Source organism: Sarcophilus harrisii, chromosome 4 (assembly GCF_902635505.1).
Source record: "Sarcophilus harrisii chromosome 4, mSarHar1.11, whole genome shotgun sequence".
NCBI classification, from domain to species: domain Eukaryota; kingdom Metazoa; phylum Chordata; class Mammalia; order Dasyuromorphia; family Dasyuridae; genus Sarcophilus; species Sarcophilus harrisii.
Genome location: NC_045429.1, coordinates 72412621 through 72430030, shown reverse-complemented (window position 1 = coordinate 72430030; position 17410 = coordinate 72412621). Strand labels below are relative to the sequence as shown.

The following is a 17410-nucleotide window of genomic DNA, read 5'->3' as shown; positions in this document are numbered from 1 at the left end:
CAAAAAAATCCTTGAATGACCTAACAGGAAAAAACAAAAAACCTAACCCTATTCAACAGTCCTCTCATCATAAAATATCAGGTGAGGCATAAAACAGGAAGATGTATGCTCACCAAAGTTGTTCACCACCATAGTGGAGGATTTGCAACATAAAAGTCCAAGTTGAATAAGGTTTCTCTAGAGACGGGAAGTCCTCCAGATGCTCATACATGCAGATGACACTGTGTTGATTGCATCAAAGTCCAGAACACTGTAGAACTTCCTGGAAAAGATCTGTAAACCACTCAAAAGTTTAGCCCTAAGTATCACACAAGAATGACTAAATAAATGATCAATGCTGAAGTTACTGCATTTTCCAAGATGAATTGTCCAGTTTATGGCATATATTTAGATGAACTGCTTAAGAGTTTGTCTGCTAGTATGTATGTATGTACAGGACAGAAAGTACAAATAAACAAGAAGTGGGTCAAAGAATTGAAGAAAAGGATCAAAGTGCTATATAGAATATAATAGCCACTGAGCCATTAAAAATTAACACTATAGAGAGCAATGGAAGAATGAACACATGGTGGGTGTGAAACAGGCAGTCATATAAAATCAATAAGGAACTTCAAATAAGAAAATAAACTATTAAAGAATTTTATGCTAGTACTATCACAGTAACAGAATAATAAGATTTTCAACAGGCTGGGTGTGCTCCCTGTGGTAAACTTAGGGCAAAGCCAGTAGTCACAAAGGATGGGTCGTGTGTAATCTGCATTTTTGAAGGAAGCTCCAAAATCAATAGGATCACAGAATTATTTGAGCAAGTATACTTGTTAATGTGTACACATGACTTCTGCATATAAACACAAATCTAAAACTTTATATTATATTTAATGTCAACAGACAAGTCTATTTTTTCATGTTAAATGTTGGTGCTAAATAGTAATATATATGCCAAGGTTCAAATAAGCCACTGACCATTTTTAAAGAACTTAACTCATTGCTTATCCTTTATTTTGGCCAATAACAAATGCTTCAACAAGTCTACAAAATATTCATTAAGTTGTATCCAGACTCTCTTCTCATAAAGACCCAGAAGATACAAACTCACCTAATCAAAATTATATGAAGTCTTCCAATTTTAATTTTATTTAATCACAGATGCTCCTTTAACTTCAAATTTGTCATCTGTGGCTTAAATCCCCATCCACTTAGTCAACCTTAGGAGATTTAAATAAAAGGTGGTAGGGGAAATTGTGTGTTAGGTAGTTCTATGATATCGGTGTGAATACTCTTGTCAGTGAAAATCCTAATAGCATCACATCTTCACAGTCTGTATAATTTTCTCAGCTTTCTAAATTAATCCTCCATAAAGGACTTATACCTCAATCAACATGGAGAACTTTCTCATGTTCTAATAGTGAGGGTACTTGGGTTCTTCTACTTTCTTTAAATCTTAATGCACTGACCACACCACCTACTTTTCCACATGTCTTTTTTTCTCCACCTGTTTTCAGGTAGGTCATCTTTGGTTAACAGACTATGCAACAAATTTATATTTAACCTGGCATCTTTCTATTTCCTTTTGGCTCATCTTTAATTCTGACTGTTGTAAGGTCAAAGGATTTCATGATTACCAGTCATACAGCTTCATTAGGAGGAAAAATTGCACAAAGATATGCACTTTTTACAGCTAGTTAGGCATTTTTTTTTACACCTTCTCAAGTCTGATATTAAGATTAAATTCTTTCCCTCACTTTTCTAATTTTCCATCTATGGAGCCTAAAACACTCCCTCCCTCCCTCCCTAATTGTTTTAAAATTACTGGCTCTTAAGCTGTTGTCATGTGAACAATGGGTCTTGTTCAACCACTTTGTTTTTTTCTCATTATAATTGAATCATACTCTTTCAAATCTTTAAAGAATCTTAGGTGGAAAAAATTTAAAGTACTTAACATTTTAAAATTCTGCTAAGGAAAAAAAAAGAGGGAAGGGATGCAAAAGCAAAACCAATCTCCCCTCTCTCTCTTTTTTTTCCTTCTTCTTCCTTATGAGTATATTCTTTCAGTTTCACACTGTTCTAACAGAGACAAAGTCTAACAAGATAACAGCCTATCTCATTTTAATTCTCCGTTAGTGTTCAGTGTTCCTGGTACTTGAATATTTTCAACATGTATAAAGGTGTATATTACACAGCAGGATCCTTGTAGCAGGAGTAGTATCCTGTAAAAACAGATTGCTAGTTGCAACAATGACTCATGATTTACTTGGATTCAAGTGACTTTTAAAAATAGCAAATAAGAATATTAAAAACAAAAGCAATGCTGGAATGACAAAAGAAGATACATAAAATTCCAGAACAACAGAAAATGGTTTTGTTTCACAAAAGTAACTTCTGATGAAAGAGTTTAAAATAAAAAAGATGCTCTGTTAAGGTATGTTTTGGCCCTTGAATTCTATGGCATTAAGTCCATATTGATCCAATTTAATTCAGCAAATATTCAATTAAGGTTGTAAAAATTAGAAAACAATTTTTTTTTTTCAGGACTTTCTTTCAACTTTAATGGAACTCAATAGAAAATTTTACATAGAAGAGCCAATATCAAAGATGAATTTCAAGGAACTATATGTGGACAAATTATTTATCTTTTTCTTACATAGAAATGTATATCATATATTTCAGATTGACATCTGTAGAAAACAATTTTTAACTTCATAAATGTTAGTTATTATTATTAATCTATGTGAAAAGCTAGGTATTTACAAAATAAAAAACATAATCCCTGTCCTCAAGGAGTTTACAATCCAGCAAACATTTATTAAGGGACCACCAAAAGTAAACGGTGAACAGTGTTCCAGCTCTGTCACACAGAGGTGGAAGCCATGACATCACACAAATAATTAAACTGCAAGTGCCTTAACAAAACAAAGTGTCACTTCGTAACTATATATTTATATTTGAATTAATTCAAGCTAGAGATATACAGCCAATAAGAAAACAAATTTAATCTGACTATAACTAAATGTTAGGCTTCCACTAAATATAAGACTTGGAGATTTTTTTTATAACTTTACCAGTCAAAATTCTGATATAACAACTTTGAATATAAATGGTCTATCAGTGCTAAAAAGAGAATTATCCAAATAAATAGCTAAATGTCTTGCAAAATTATTATTTTGTTTTCCAAGGTAATAAATTACAAAACAAAAAATTAAGCAAAAACATCATAAAAGTATTGTAAAAATAATGTCAATATTGGACAAAATATCAGCTTCATATAGCAATTATCTAGCTAAAATAGTCACTGTCATCCCAATTAATATTTTCTTTTCTTATTCTAAGCCTAACATTCTACATTATACCATGTAAGAATATAAAATAAATACCAAACAGAATATACATAGAATTAGCTGAATACATTGGATTTAGAATCAAAATACTAGCGGTTCAAATAACTGGCTGTTTCTTACCTAAGGACTATTTACCATACTGCAAACCAGTTTCCTCATCTTTAAATGAAGGGGATTAAAAATTCTCTATGGACTAAATCCCAAGCTCCTGTCACTTACCAATATCTCTTAAAACAGGGCAAACCAACTACTATTAATTCTAATTTATTAATTCTAATTTTTCTTATTGTAATTTCTCAAGAAAATTGTTTCAAAAACAAATCTGAAACATGATCAAAAATTCCTTTTTAGTATAAATTGATTAATCAAACCAGAACAATGTGGATCAATCTCTTGTACACAATAGGCACAATATTCCAAGAACAAACATTACACTAGAAATTATATTACTGATTTTTATTCAAGATCCTATTTACTCCACGTTTTATCCTGGTGAAAATCTGGGACTATAAATTTTAGGTCCACCTCAATAGCACTATGTCAAAATGATTCTTGGTGCTCCCTCAAGTAGCAAATATGACTGCTAATAGGGAATCAGGCCAAACTTATTTGGTGGCACAATAACAAAAGGAAAAATGCTGGAATCAATAGCCCACATGCTGGCACTGAAAGAAAATGTACACAATTTTATTTCAAAAGATAGAGTATGTATATGCATATTTTTAAATTCATACAATTTCTTCCACATTTATTATAGCCTAGAATATGCTTCTTAAGCATGAGTTCAGCCAAGAAGCCCATCTTATAACTAAACTGAAACTTTAGGGTTCATCATGTCAATTATTTCTGTAATTATTCAACTTTTTTTAATAATTAAAATGGATTTGGGATGGAAAATGCCATCCCCATACAGAGAATAGAACTATGGAGACTGAATGCAAATTGAAGTAAATTATTTTTAGTTTTTTGTTGCTTTTTCTTTCTTATGGTTTTCCCCTTTTCATTATGACTTCTTTTACAACATGACTAATATGGAAATATGCTTAAAATGACTGCACGAGTAATAACCTATATCAGATTGCTTGCTATCTTGGGAAGGAGAAGATAAAATAAGGAAGGGAATATTTTGGGACTCAAAATCTTACAAAAAAAAAAAAAAAAAAGACTGTTGAAACCTATCTTTACATATAATTAGGAAAAAACTTAATAAAGTTTTTTTAAAAAATCTGTACTACCTCTCTAATTATGCACAATCTATTCAAGTTTTATGTGATCCTATAAAAATCCTTGTTCTTAGAAACGTTTTCTACAGAGGATTCATTCAATGTATTAGGAGATCATTCCTGCTTTCTCCTCATATTGTGAATGAAGATACTTTGCAGTGCTGTGGTTATGCCTTTAACCTCTCTTAAGCTAACCAATTTACCTTTTCTTCCTAGCACACATTTCCTTGATCACATCTTTTACTTCTATTGTTCCTTCAAAGCTCTCTTATCACCAATGTTGAAATCAGTTCATATCCACAAGGTTTCTCTCCATTGCATTTTATGTGGCACCTTAAATTCTTTGGAGAGCCCTATATGCCTCATCCAACTGACATATAACACCACCAGTAATTGTTATTTTTTTTTAAAAAGATACCATATGGTTTTGGAAATGCATTAGCAATGAGAAAAGAATTTCAAAGATATTGGAACAATAGCTTCAGCAAAATTGTAGACAATAAAATAAATCCTCAAAAAATCAATAGCATTTCCATATAATAATAAAACACAAGAAGCAATGTGCTTCCCCCCTCCCAAAATACTATATGTCATGTGGGATGGCTCTTAGAGAGGGGAAGGAAGACATTAGGTACTATGGTAATGTAAGAAACAGAAATCAAAACATGATAATTATACAAAGGACTCATGATGAAAACTGCTATCTACCTCCAGAGAAAAAGAAGAGAGTTTGAGATGCTATTAAAAAAATTATGTACTGTAATTGTGGACTTTTTAAAATTGCAGTGTTTGTTTTTAATACACATTGCTAGATGAATCATGTTGGAAGAGAAAAATCAGAGCAAAAGAGAAAAAGAGATAAACAGAAAAAAAGAAGTGAACAGGGGCAGCTAAGTGGCGCAGTGGATAGAACACCAGCCCTGAAATCAGGAGGACCTGAGTTTAAATCTAATCTCAGACACTTAACACTTCCTAGCTGTGTGACCCTAGGCAAGTCACTTAACCCCAATTGCCTCAGTTAAAAAAAAAAAAAGTGAATATAACATATGTTGATTTACATTCAGTTTCCATAGTTCTCTATGGATGCAGATGGCATTTTCTGTCCAAAGTCTATTGGGATTACTTTGGATCACAGAACCACTGAGAAGAACCAAGTTTTCATAGTTGATCATCACACATTATTGCTGTTAGTGTGTATAATATATTCCTGGCTCTGTTTGTTTCACTCAGCATCAGTTCATGTAAATCTTTCCAGGCCTTTTCATAATCAGCTTGAGCATCATTTTTTATAGAACAATAAGATTTCATTACCTTCATGTACCCATGTACTACAACTTGTTCAGTTATTTCCCAGTTGATGGGCATCCCCTCCTTTAACAATTCTTTGCTACCCCAAAAAAGAGCTGCTACAAACCTTTTTGCACATGTGGGTCCTTTTCCCTCCTTTATGATTTCCTTGGGATACAGACTCAGTAATGGCACTGCTGAGTCAAAGGATATACACACAGTTTTATAGCCCTTTGGACATAATTCCAGACTGCTCGCCAGAATGGTTGGATCATTGCACAACTTCACCAACAATGTATTACTGTATCAGTTTTCCCACATCCCCTATAATATTTATCATTATCTTTTTCTGTCATCTTAGCCAATCTGAGAGGTGTGGGGTGGTACCACAGAGTTGTTTTAATTTGCATTTCTCTGATCAATAATGATTCAGAGTATTTTTTTTCACATGACAACAGGTGGATTTAATTTCTTCATCTGAAAATTGTCTATTCATATCTTCTGACCATTTGTCAACTAAAGAATCATTTATATTCTTATAAATTTGACACAATTCTTTATATATTTTAGTTCACAATTACATTCCATCAAAGAAAAAGACACTAAGGGAATGTAATTGTGGACTAATTTTTTTTTTTTGCCCAAACAACCTTATTATTTCAGGATTGTGACCTAATAAAATACCTTACTAATATTATAATATATTGAATTTGAATGAATAGAGATTACTTATTGACATTTTTCAACATTCTTTTTTCATATGCTTCCAGTATTTATCCAGTGACCCACTGGGCTGCTATTATTTTAAAAAATAAATCAAAATATTTCTACAAAAATTTCATTTTTATATAAAACACTTTTTTTTTTACTTTGAAAATATTTTTTAAAATTCTGAACTCTGGGTAAAGATTGATACATTTTTTTTCACTTTATTTTTCTTGAAATTTTTTATTTGAAAGATTTGAAGGGAGCTAGAGGGGAGGGGACAACATAACTAATAGATATTTTGTGTGACTTCACATGTACAATGGGCATATTGCTTGCTTTTTCAATGGTTGGGGAGAAGCTTGTAGTTAACTTGTAGTTATTGTGTATACTGTTTTCTTGGCTGTTTACTCTATATCAGCTCATTTCTTTCCATGCTTCTCTGTATTCATCACATATTTCTTACAGTGCCGTAATATTTCATTACATTCCAGTACTACAATTTGTTTAACCAAAATTGCCCAATTGATGGGCATTTACTTTGTTTTGAATTTGAATCCTATAACAAAAAGGACTCCAATTATTTGAGTGTATAGGACTTTGTTCTTACTGATGGCTTCCTCAGGATATTTAGTAATACAATCTCTGATTCAAAGGACATGGACATTTTACTCATCTTCTTTGCATAATTTCAAATTGCTTTCCAAAATGGCTCTATCATTTCGTAGTTCCATCAACAATGTATTAATATGTTTATCATTCCACAATTCTTCCAACACTGACTTGCCATTTTTGGTCATTTCTGCAAATCTGCAGGTTTTATAAGGTCAAACTTTAAGTGTTGTTTTTGATTTACAAATCAATTTGGCTGATGGTTGTGAACGGCAACTCTTTTCTGAGAATTCTTAAATCATTGATTTGTACACACACATGTACAGATAATTCTTATAGACATTTTGTAAAGGTTGAAGGGAAATCATATAAGTTGATAATTATTGATGCTGCCTTAAGCACTCTTTTTTGTTATTATTAAGATTCAAAAAGTTTTCCATATATTTTATCTTTTTTTATTTCCAGTCACCATCATTTATCTCTTCCTCATTGTCCTAAAAATTGATCAGCAGACATCTCTTCTATATACACTTGGTTCAATCTGGTTATTCTTCCAATTTTTGTTCTCTTTAATATCACTTATACTTCAATATCTGGAACTCAGATTTAAAATTCTCTTCTCTACAGAGTAACAAATTGAAATTCATGGACAATGAACAGAACATCCTCAAGTAGGTTTAGGTTTGGTAACTAAGGAAAATACTTTTCTACCAGTCCCCAGCAGATGAACATGACATAGGTCTATTAACTACAACTAATCCTTCTCTTCTCTCAATGTTATGACCACCTTATAAACATTTTTTTTATAAGATTGAGGTCATCTAAAGTTAAGTTTCACAACTTCTCAGCCTCTACTCTTTCAAATCTCTTTGTAGCCCAGGGGTTCTTAATTAGGGTCTTTGAACTTAAATATTTGGCATCCTTTGTAATTTTGTGTATTTTATTAATTTTAAAAGATTGCTCTAAAGAATCCTTGGAAAACACAAAAAGGTTAAAATACCTCGATACATTCTCAAATTCATCTTTCCATCTATGACTTTGATACTATCCCCATTCTTGTCCTACATACTTGCTTTGTTAAACATCTCTTTATTTTGACTTCAATTTTTCCCAGAGCACTAAATTTTAAATGAAATTGAGTATTGTATCTAAAGAGGGCAACAAAGATGAGAATGAGACTCAAAATCATCTTATGTACATAAGGATCTTCTTGGTAGGGTCAAAGGAAGATCACAGAACGTAAAAAGGAGCCATGGCAATCATATGGTACAAATCCTTTTTAATGAGGAAACTGAGGGCCAACGAGAGGAAGAGATTTGTCCAAACTTAGTTACACAGGTACTAAATAACATCACTGGGCTTCAAGGAAATCCAAAAGTTTGTTCCCTACCTACCTCATAAAGTTGTGCTGTAGGACTCAAACATTCAAATCACTCAATGCATAGAAACTGGGGGAAAAACTAAGACATGATCCTTGCACTCAAATTAATTCCATAAAACAAAACCCACAATATTGCATAAATGAATTAGAAAGGTGCAAAACAAATGCTAAGACTGTGGGAGGATTGAGTGATGGAGGAAGTGATTATGGCTACAAGAGCTTCATGAAAGATTTAGAAAAGTGTTTCAATATACAGAAGCAGGGAAATAAGTCATTTTAGGAATAAAGAAAAAAAATGAGGCATTTGAAGTAGTCCAGTCTCAGAAGAAGGTAGAATAAATCTTAGGCATACTATATTTGTTTCTCTCTCCTAAACACTGAGCACAATGTACTGCACTTAATATCTGCTAAATAAATTAATTCATGTGGAAAGTATAATTATGAGGTAATATTAGTACTTCTCTATCAAGGTATTCTGATAAATCATTCTTGCTCCAGAGAAAAATCCGGACTGAAAAATAAACATTTTTGTAGCAACCAATTCATAGAGAGAAGGGAAAGGGAAAAAGATACAAAAAACAATCAGTTCTTGTATAATAAGGAGACAACAAAAATGAGAGAAGAAAACATAGATGATCAACTAAATGTTAAAATTATCTACTGAAAAAGTCTTCAAAATTCTGAATGAATTCATGCATAAAACACCAAGAAGTTCTATTTTAAAGGCCTGGAGAGACCTACATGAACTGATGCTGAGTGAAATGAGCAGGACCAGGAGATCATTATATACTTCAACAAACAATACTATTTGATGATCAATTCTGATGGACATGGCCCTCTTCAACAATAAGATGAACCAAATCAGTTCCAATAGAGCAGTAATGAATTGAACCAGCTACTTCCAGCGAAAAAACGCTGGGAAACGGGTATGAACCACTACATAGAATTCCCAATCCCTCTAATTTTGTCCACCTGCATTTTTGATTTCCTTCACAGATTAATTGTACATTATTTCAAAGTCCGATTCTTTTTGTACAGAAAAATAATTGTATGGACATGTATACATATATTGTATTTAATTTATACTCTAACATATTTAACATGTATTGGTCAACCTGCCATCTGGGGGTGAAGTGGGGAAAAATTGGAACAAAAGGTTTTGCAACTGTTAACGCTGAAAAATTACCCATGCATATATCTTGTAAATAAAAAGCTATAATAAAAAAAAAATTCTATCTAAAGCCAAAAGTTATATTGATATATGATATATTTCTCCCACAAAATTTTTCTAGCACCCTACATTTCCAACACTATCTCCTTTAAAACTATGTTTCAGCCATACAGGATTATCCTGAAATTTACTCCCACTGCATTCCATATTTTCCCACCTCTGTACCTTTGATCATTCTATTTCCTAAAAACTGGAATATTCATTGCTCATTTCACCACCAGAATACATAGGCCTATTCTCTAAAGTCCAACTCGGTTATCACTTCTTCCAAAAAGCCTCCAATGTTATCCCCCAATAACCTTTACCATCTAATACACCACTTGTTAATGATCTTTCTTCAGTGACCTCATCTAGCACATGGCCTTCAGCTTTGATAATAGTATTATTTGTTATTATGCTTGATAATGCAATGGACAAATTCTAAATTCTTAACAGCATGATCTACCTCTCTCTCTTCACCTCTACCTCTATCTGGCTCCCTTCAAAATAGCTCAAATCCCTCCTAATGCAGGAGGCATTTTCTAACCTGGTCCAGGCCAGCTCCCACCTTCCTACTTGTAGCTTTTTCTCCAAGATATATACAAATACTCTGTATATATCTCCTATTTCATAGTTCTTTGCATGTCTCCCAAACAAGGACATCAACTTTCTTTTAGGACAGTGACACCGTTTTTGTTTTTATTTGTCTCTCCAAAGCTTAGCCCACAGTGCCTGGCACATAGTGAGAAGTCAATGCTTATTGAATGACTATTCCAGGAACCAGTAGAATAACAGAGCTCTCATGCACTTATATCATACTTTACAGTAAAGTTAATTGTACATGTGTCATTCTTTCAGATAGTCAGGTGGCACGGGGAGAATAAAGCCCTGGGCACAAAATCAAAAGATGCATCTTTTTGAGTTCGTAGACACCTTATTAGTTGCATGATCCTGAGCAAATCACTTAGACTTGTTTGCTAAAGCTGTACAATGTAAAATGAGCTAGAGAAGGCAATGGCAAACCACTCCAGTGTCTTTGCCAAGAAAATTCCAAATGGGGTCATAGAGAACGAGACTTGACTGGAATCCTGAACAGCAACAACATTGTTCCTTATTCAATTTTAAAATTCTTGAGTATGCTATTCCTTACTTATTTGTATTTACATCTTTGCTAAGTGTACAGTCCAGGATGATACCTAGATTTTAAACCTGGGGTGAAATGAGAGAATACTGGTACTCCTAACAGTAATAGAGAAATTGGGGGTGAGGGTAGAAGGGTAATGAATTCAATTTTAAACATATTGAGTTTACGATTTCTATGGGACATTCACTTCAAGATAGCTAATGAGCAGTTAGAATTTGGTCAGGAGAGAAATTAGGGCTAGAGTAGATCTGGGTCATTTGCAAAGATAAGAGCAAATAATGAGATCACCAAGTGAAATAACAGAATGAAGAAGCCCAGAACTGAGTCTTGGGAGACACCCACCATAAGCAGGTATAAATGAACTGATAGAGGATCCATTAAAAGAGACTGAGAAGGACATAGAGCTCAAATCCAACTTAAGACACCATTTAATACTTCAGAGCTGTGTGACCCTGGGCAAGTCTTTTAACTCCAAATGCCTCAGGCAAAAAATGGGGTGTTGTGGGAGGGGAGAGACTGAGGACAGTCATAGAGGAAAATCAGTTCAAGATTGCAGAGATAACAAAAAAGGTGGGGGGGGGGGGGGGGGGAAGAACTGAGATATTGATATTTTTCTAATTTCTGGAGTGCATAGATACACTCTTACCTTTCCCCCCTGATATCTGCATTCCATCTTTTGTTTTTTAATGTGAGTAGCCTCATCCCCAAAATATATTCTTCACTTCCACCTCTTTGACTTCTCTCCAAAGTTACTAATGATTTCTTAACTGCCAAATTTAATGATTCTAGGGACAGCTAGGAGGTGCATCTGACCTCAGGCACTTTAACACTTCCTTCCTAGCTGTGTGACCCTGGGCAAGTCACTTAACCCCAATTGCCTGGGGGGTAGGGGGAGAATGGACAACTTTTTTTATATTACTTTAGCATATAGAAATTTTCATTTTATTTGATATTAAGTTCAAACTTTTTTAAAATTAAAAAAAGTTTTTTTAGATAAAAGGGAAATTTTTGTAGAAATATTTTGATTTTTTTTTTTTAATTATAGCAGTCCCAGTGGATTACTAGATAAAGACTGGAAACATGAAAAAAGAATGATGAAAAATGTATCAATAAATAATCTCAATATATTAGTTCAAATTGAATATAATGTAATCAGAAAATTAGTAAAAATAATTCATTAGTAATTCAAAACTTCAATAAAGTTATTTGCTGCTGGAGAAAGAACGAAACATGATGAGAGATATTAAATCCACAAATATAAACACAATAGCAACTCAAAATATTTTTTCTTCAACATTTATGATCAAAATGTGAAAACTGTGATGTAAAAAATATGAAAGCTGTGTGGTAAACCTGTTGATTTTTTTAAAGAGAAATAAGATCTAAAAATATTGATTCATTTATTTCTATTAATAAACAGAAAAGTAAACAAAACTTCATATTTAATAAATTATTACACTGCAAAAAAAAAAAAGGGGGGGGGGGAGTTCATACTATTCCAGAAACTTAATTTTGACATGCCAAAACAATTGTCAGGTGTGAGGAGATAATTACATTAAGTTAAAAATTATATTCATTTTAAACAACAGTTGTTGGTTGTCCATCTTGAAGAGGCCATGACTCCATGACATCAGGGAGTGACATATGTTATACAAGTGAATTAGATTTAAGTGAGGGAAGGCTGTGCAAAGTCACCAACTTCTCTCTCTCCTCTGGAGTTACATGAGTCCAGTGACTGGATGTAGAACAGGACAAGTGCGGATGACTCTGGATACAATGGGTGACTTGGCCTTTTCCCCCTTTAAAACACTTAGTCTCATTGGATACATAATATGTTTCTGATATTATTGCAGTTTTTTTTTAAACAAGTTACATTTTTTGCATTTAGATGAGACAATGTATATAATTTAGCAATTTTATTTGTAAGATATATACATAATGGTAAAGTGAAAGAATGAATATGCTTTTTTATAATGTTCCTCAAATGACCAATCTCCAAGATATATACAAATATACTGTATGTATCTCCTATTTCAGAGTTCTTTGCATGTCTCCCAAACAAGGACATCAACTTTCTTTTAGGAATAGTGACACTGTTTCTGTTTTTCTTTGTCTCTCCAAAGCTTAGCCCACAGTGCCTGGCACACAGTGAGAAGTCGATGTGGAAAGTATAATTATGAGGTGATATTAGTACTTCTCTATCAAGGATTCTTATAAATCATTGCTCCAGAGAAAATTCCGGATTGAAAAATAAACATTTTTGTAGCAACCAATTCATAGAGAGAAGGGAAAGGGAAAAAAGATACAAAAAAACAATCAGCTCTTGTATAATAAGGAGACAACAAAAATGAGAGAAGAAAATATAGCTGATCAACTAAGATGTCAAAATTATCTACTGAAAAAGTCTTCAAAATTCTGAATGAATTCATACATAATGGTATTAAGCATAAAATACCAAGCTCCTAAAGGCCTGGAGAGACTTACATGAACTGATGCTGAGTGAAATGAGCAGGACCAGGAGATCATTACATAAAGTTTCCTCGGGTTTTATCAGGAAAACACACTATAATAGGGTAATATTCATGTCCAAAAGAACAAATAGGCATAACATCTCCAAAAATAATTATTTCTCATCATTAATGTTTGGTAGGCCTCAGTTACAAGGGTATGTAATAACCTATAAAATAAAAAGGACCATCTTTAAACTGATTCCAATCTGACAAACAATGGAGCATCAGCTAAAAGTTTTATTATCACCGTTCCTTAGGAAGCAGCAACATGGTATATCCCTGGTAAAACAAGTTAAAATGAATTCTACAAATCATAAGCAAAACATACAACAGAAGTAGTAGCAACCTACAAAACTGAAGTTCCACAAAAGATTTTTCTTATAAAATACATCTTAGCAATGATAAAGGCCAGATTAAAATACATACATATACCTCGCTGTGTGACCCTGGACAAGTCACTTAACCCCAATTGCCTCAGCCCAAAACAAAAACATACATATAGATATAAGAAAATTGGTCATATCAAAAACTTTCACACCACCAAAATGCAAAGAAGCAAGCTAGGTGGTGTTGTAAGTAAAGCACTAGAACTGGTGTCAGGAAGACCCAAGTTGAAATCTTGCCCCAGACACATACTACGATATGTAATCCTGGACAAATCACTTGATATGTAATCCTGGACAAATCACTTAAGTTCTGACTCCTTCAGTTTCCTCATCTGCAAAATCGGGGACGGTAATGATAACATCTACCTCCCAGGGTTGTGAGAATAAAATGAGATATTAAAGCACCATACAAAAGCTAGTTGCTATTATTATTAGAAATCTATTATTTAAAAAAAAAAGAAAAAGAAATCTATTATTTCTTACCCTATGTAACTCTACTTCATATCCTCTTGTAATTCTTCAATAAAGAGGACCATGACATCAGGGAGGTGACAAGGGAAGTATACCAAAGAAACATAAGGTTATCCACTAGTTAATCCTTGCTTTTCATAATGTGACCAATCCACATCCTTTTCTGGTTATATGCCTTTGTAATAATATCCCTATCACTACTTTCTTCTGCAATATTTTCTTTATTGGTAATAATTAAACTGAAAATGTGTCTTATTCTATTTATACTACTGTCCATCATCTTTCCACCAAAAGATGGGAAGCATGAAAAGATTATCATCATTCTTCTGGAACTGGTCAGTCACTACGTTGACATTCTTAAGTCTTTCAAAGTGTCAGCATGACCAAACAATGCAAATTAGTTTTGCTTAACTATAGTCAGTTTTGCTATGTTTCAAAAAGAGAATTTTTTTTCAAACTCAATATATTAACAGAAATTTCTGAACCAAACAAGAAATCTCAAAATTGCTACTGTTTTCTTAAGAAAATCATGAACGAGCAGAGAAGTACACCACTTCACAATAATTCCAAGCTGAAATATTTCCAAGAGCCACTTCCATAAACAAATTTCAGGTCTTTGTCAAAGTAAAACTAGTCTAGAAATGGGCAGATCCTCACCATCTCTTTATCTTTATTTCTGGAAGTCCAGAGTTGGCGCCTTCTCAACTTCTTTGCATAGACTAGGCTAAAGAAGAAACCAAGTCCAATAACTTGCTATTATTTATTGTACCACTTATGTATGTTTTAAACATTTAATATGTGTAAAACTGCACTACTGTTTTTTTCCCAAGATTCCTATCGTTTTCAGTGTGTCATGACAAACTTTTTGTTTCTGAATTGTAGTATTCTTAATCCAATTTTTCTTTAGCTCTGTGATTTTAATCTATTTTGCACAATATCATGATCTAGGGGAAAACAGATGTTGAATTATAGCATAACTTGCTGTACCTACTTGTTTCTGTTTAGTTTTTAACAAGGGAAGGCTTTTATTGGGGGAGGGGAAGAAAGAAGAGAAGAGTTTTAGGGTTTTTTGAGGGGGGAAGAATAATGGCAATTTAGCTTTGCAAAACACTTAATATAAATATTATCTCATTTGTTCCTCATAATAACATTGGGAAACAGATGCTGCTATTATCTCCATTTTTGAGATGAGGAAACAAGACAGTAAGCAGTTGAATGACTTGTCAGAATTCTATAGACCTCTGGTCTTCAGGAATCTGGTGCAGTACTCCATCTCTTATACCATCTAGCTAGACAGGGCGAATCAAAAAAGAAGGAAAATAAATCAATGAAATACATTAAAAAAAAAAAGTCCCAAATAAACTAGGCAGTACTGGTATCAATACATTTAAGACAGATTTTAAAACAAAGCAAACAAACAAAACCACTTTTCATGATTGGTTAATGGCTTCATATGCAATATTTTGTGGAAATCTCAGGTTTAAGGGCTGTCAAATCTGTTTAAAAAAATTACTGAAAAGTAAAAATATGCTTCCATAAATTCATGCTCACTGTAATATGCCATTAGCAAGTAAGCAAACATTTATTATGAACTAGTGTGCAAAGCACTGTTTTGGTCCTCTTAAAGATTCTTTAAAGACAGGAATTTCAGTCAGTCCCTCATGGTACCTATAGTCTGGAGGGGAAAGAGTTGAGGGAATGACACATATAGAAATGAGTAAAAATCAAAAATACCTTAGTTCAAGTGGCATTAAACAAAAAAAGTTAGGAGGATCAGAGAAGACAATGGAAAAAGGGAACTTGTCTGAAGGATAAACATTCGCCAAACAAAAAGGGAACACAAAGATTTTCCAAGAATTGAGACCAGCATGAAGAAAAAGCAGTTTGTAGATGGTATGCCAAATGTCTAACAGGAAGCAGCATGACAAGGTGGGATATGTGCAGAGTGGCCAGACTATGAAAGGTCTTGGAACTTAGATAAGACTATGAACTTTATCAAGGAGGAAAGGAAACCAAAGAATTCTGAGCAGAAAAGCAAAATGACCAATCCAAGCTGTGGATTAAACCAGAAAAAGAATGGAGGCAGGAAGGTCAGAAAGCTACTGCAATGCTAGAAGCTTCTACCAGAGGGGTAACAGATGCAAGAGATATTTACATTATCTTACACCTTTACAAGGTGTCAAATATGTCAACAATTAACTGCAACAGGGGAATGCCAATAAAAATATTGTTTAACAAGTCTCAGTAAAAAAGAGAACAGAATACGAGAAATACCAGAAATTGCTTTATACAGTTATAAGCCAATAAAATTGAGAATTCAGAGGAAATTACCTATAAAAATACATTTTTAAAAGATATTACATGGAGTTTTTTTAACATGAGGAAAAAGTGCCTAACACTAAAAAAAAAGCTAACATTATTGTGCAATTAGAAATACCTGAAATTTTCCCAATAAATACAAAAGTAAATGCAAGCAAGAACACTTCACTTCCCTTTTATTTGGCAAAGTTTTAGAAATGTTAAAAATGAGAAAGAACTAAAACTAAAAAATAAGAATAAAACTATGCTTAACTATAGATGATTTAGTTGTGACTTAGGACATTTAAAGGGATTAACTAAGACAATAGCTTCAATAATGTAGATCCCAAAATATACCTACCAAAAAAATCAATATTAATATATAGTAATAAAAGGAAAGCAGTAATGAGAAAAATAAAAGAAATTCTATGTAAAACGCAACTACCAAAGTACAGTTCCAGTATAAATGAAGGAATGAAGATTTCAAACTACAATATAAAACAGGATGTAAGTAATTAAACTACTGAGTATAGGTAAAATTAAATAACTGTACACAATAACCAAATACCAATTAATAGGTATAGTCTACACAGCTTTTTGAAAACAGAAAATTGTTTACTAATACAGTGAGGAATGATTTGATTATAGGAATAATTTTGTGTTTGCTTATACCTTCCAGAATCAAGGAACAAACACAAAAGAAAACACCACTTCATAAAAAACTACAGCCAGCAACCTCTGACACCCATTTCTACAAGCAAACCTCTGTCTTTTTCAAGTAAAGTGCCAAATATATTATACACTTTCTGGTGCAATGGAGACTATGGGTGGTAAACATACCATTTTTT

The 17410-nt window shown here is 33.0% G+C and overlaps 1 protein-coding gene across 7 annotated transcripts in view; it reads right to left on the bottom strand.

Moving 5' to 3' along the window:
* SMG7 (SMG7 nonsense mediated mRNA decay factor) overlaps window positions 1–17410 on the bottom strand; it is a 91074-nt gene that overhangs the window by 54299 nt on the left and 19365 nt on the right. For 3 of the 7 annotated variants that reach the window (XM_012547723.3, XM_023501818.2, XM_012547725.3), the window contains exon 1: window positions 114–1760. The exons of 1 other annotated variant lie outside the window; for it this stretch is intronic. In XM_012547723.3, the coding sequence (XP_012403177.2) occupies window positions 114–211 (98 nt within the window). In that variant the 5' untranslated portion in view covers window positions 212–1760. Of the gene's footprint in view, window positions 1–113; window positions 1763–17410 lie in introns of those variants that run through there. 3 more of the 7 variants (XM_023501819.2, XM_031937018.1, XM_031937017.1) reach the window with 2 other exon arrangements.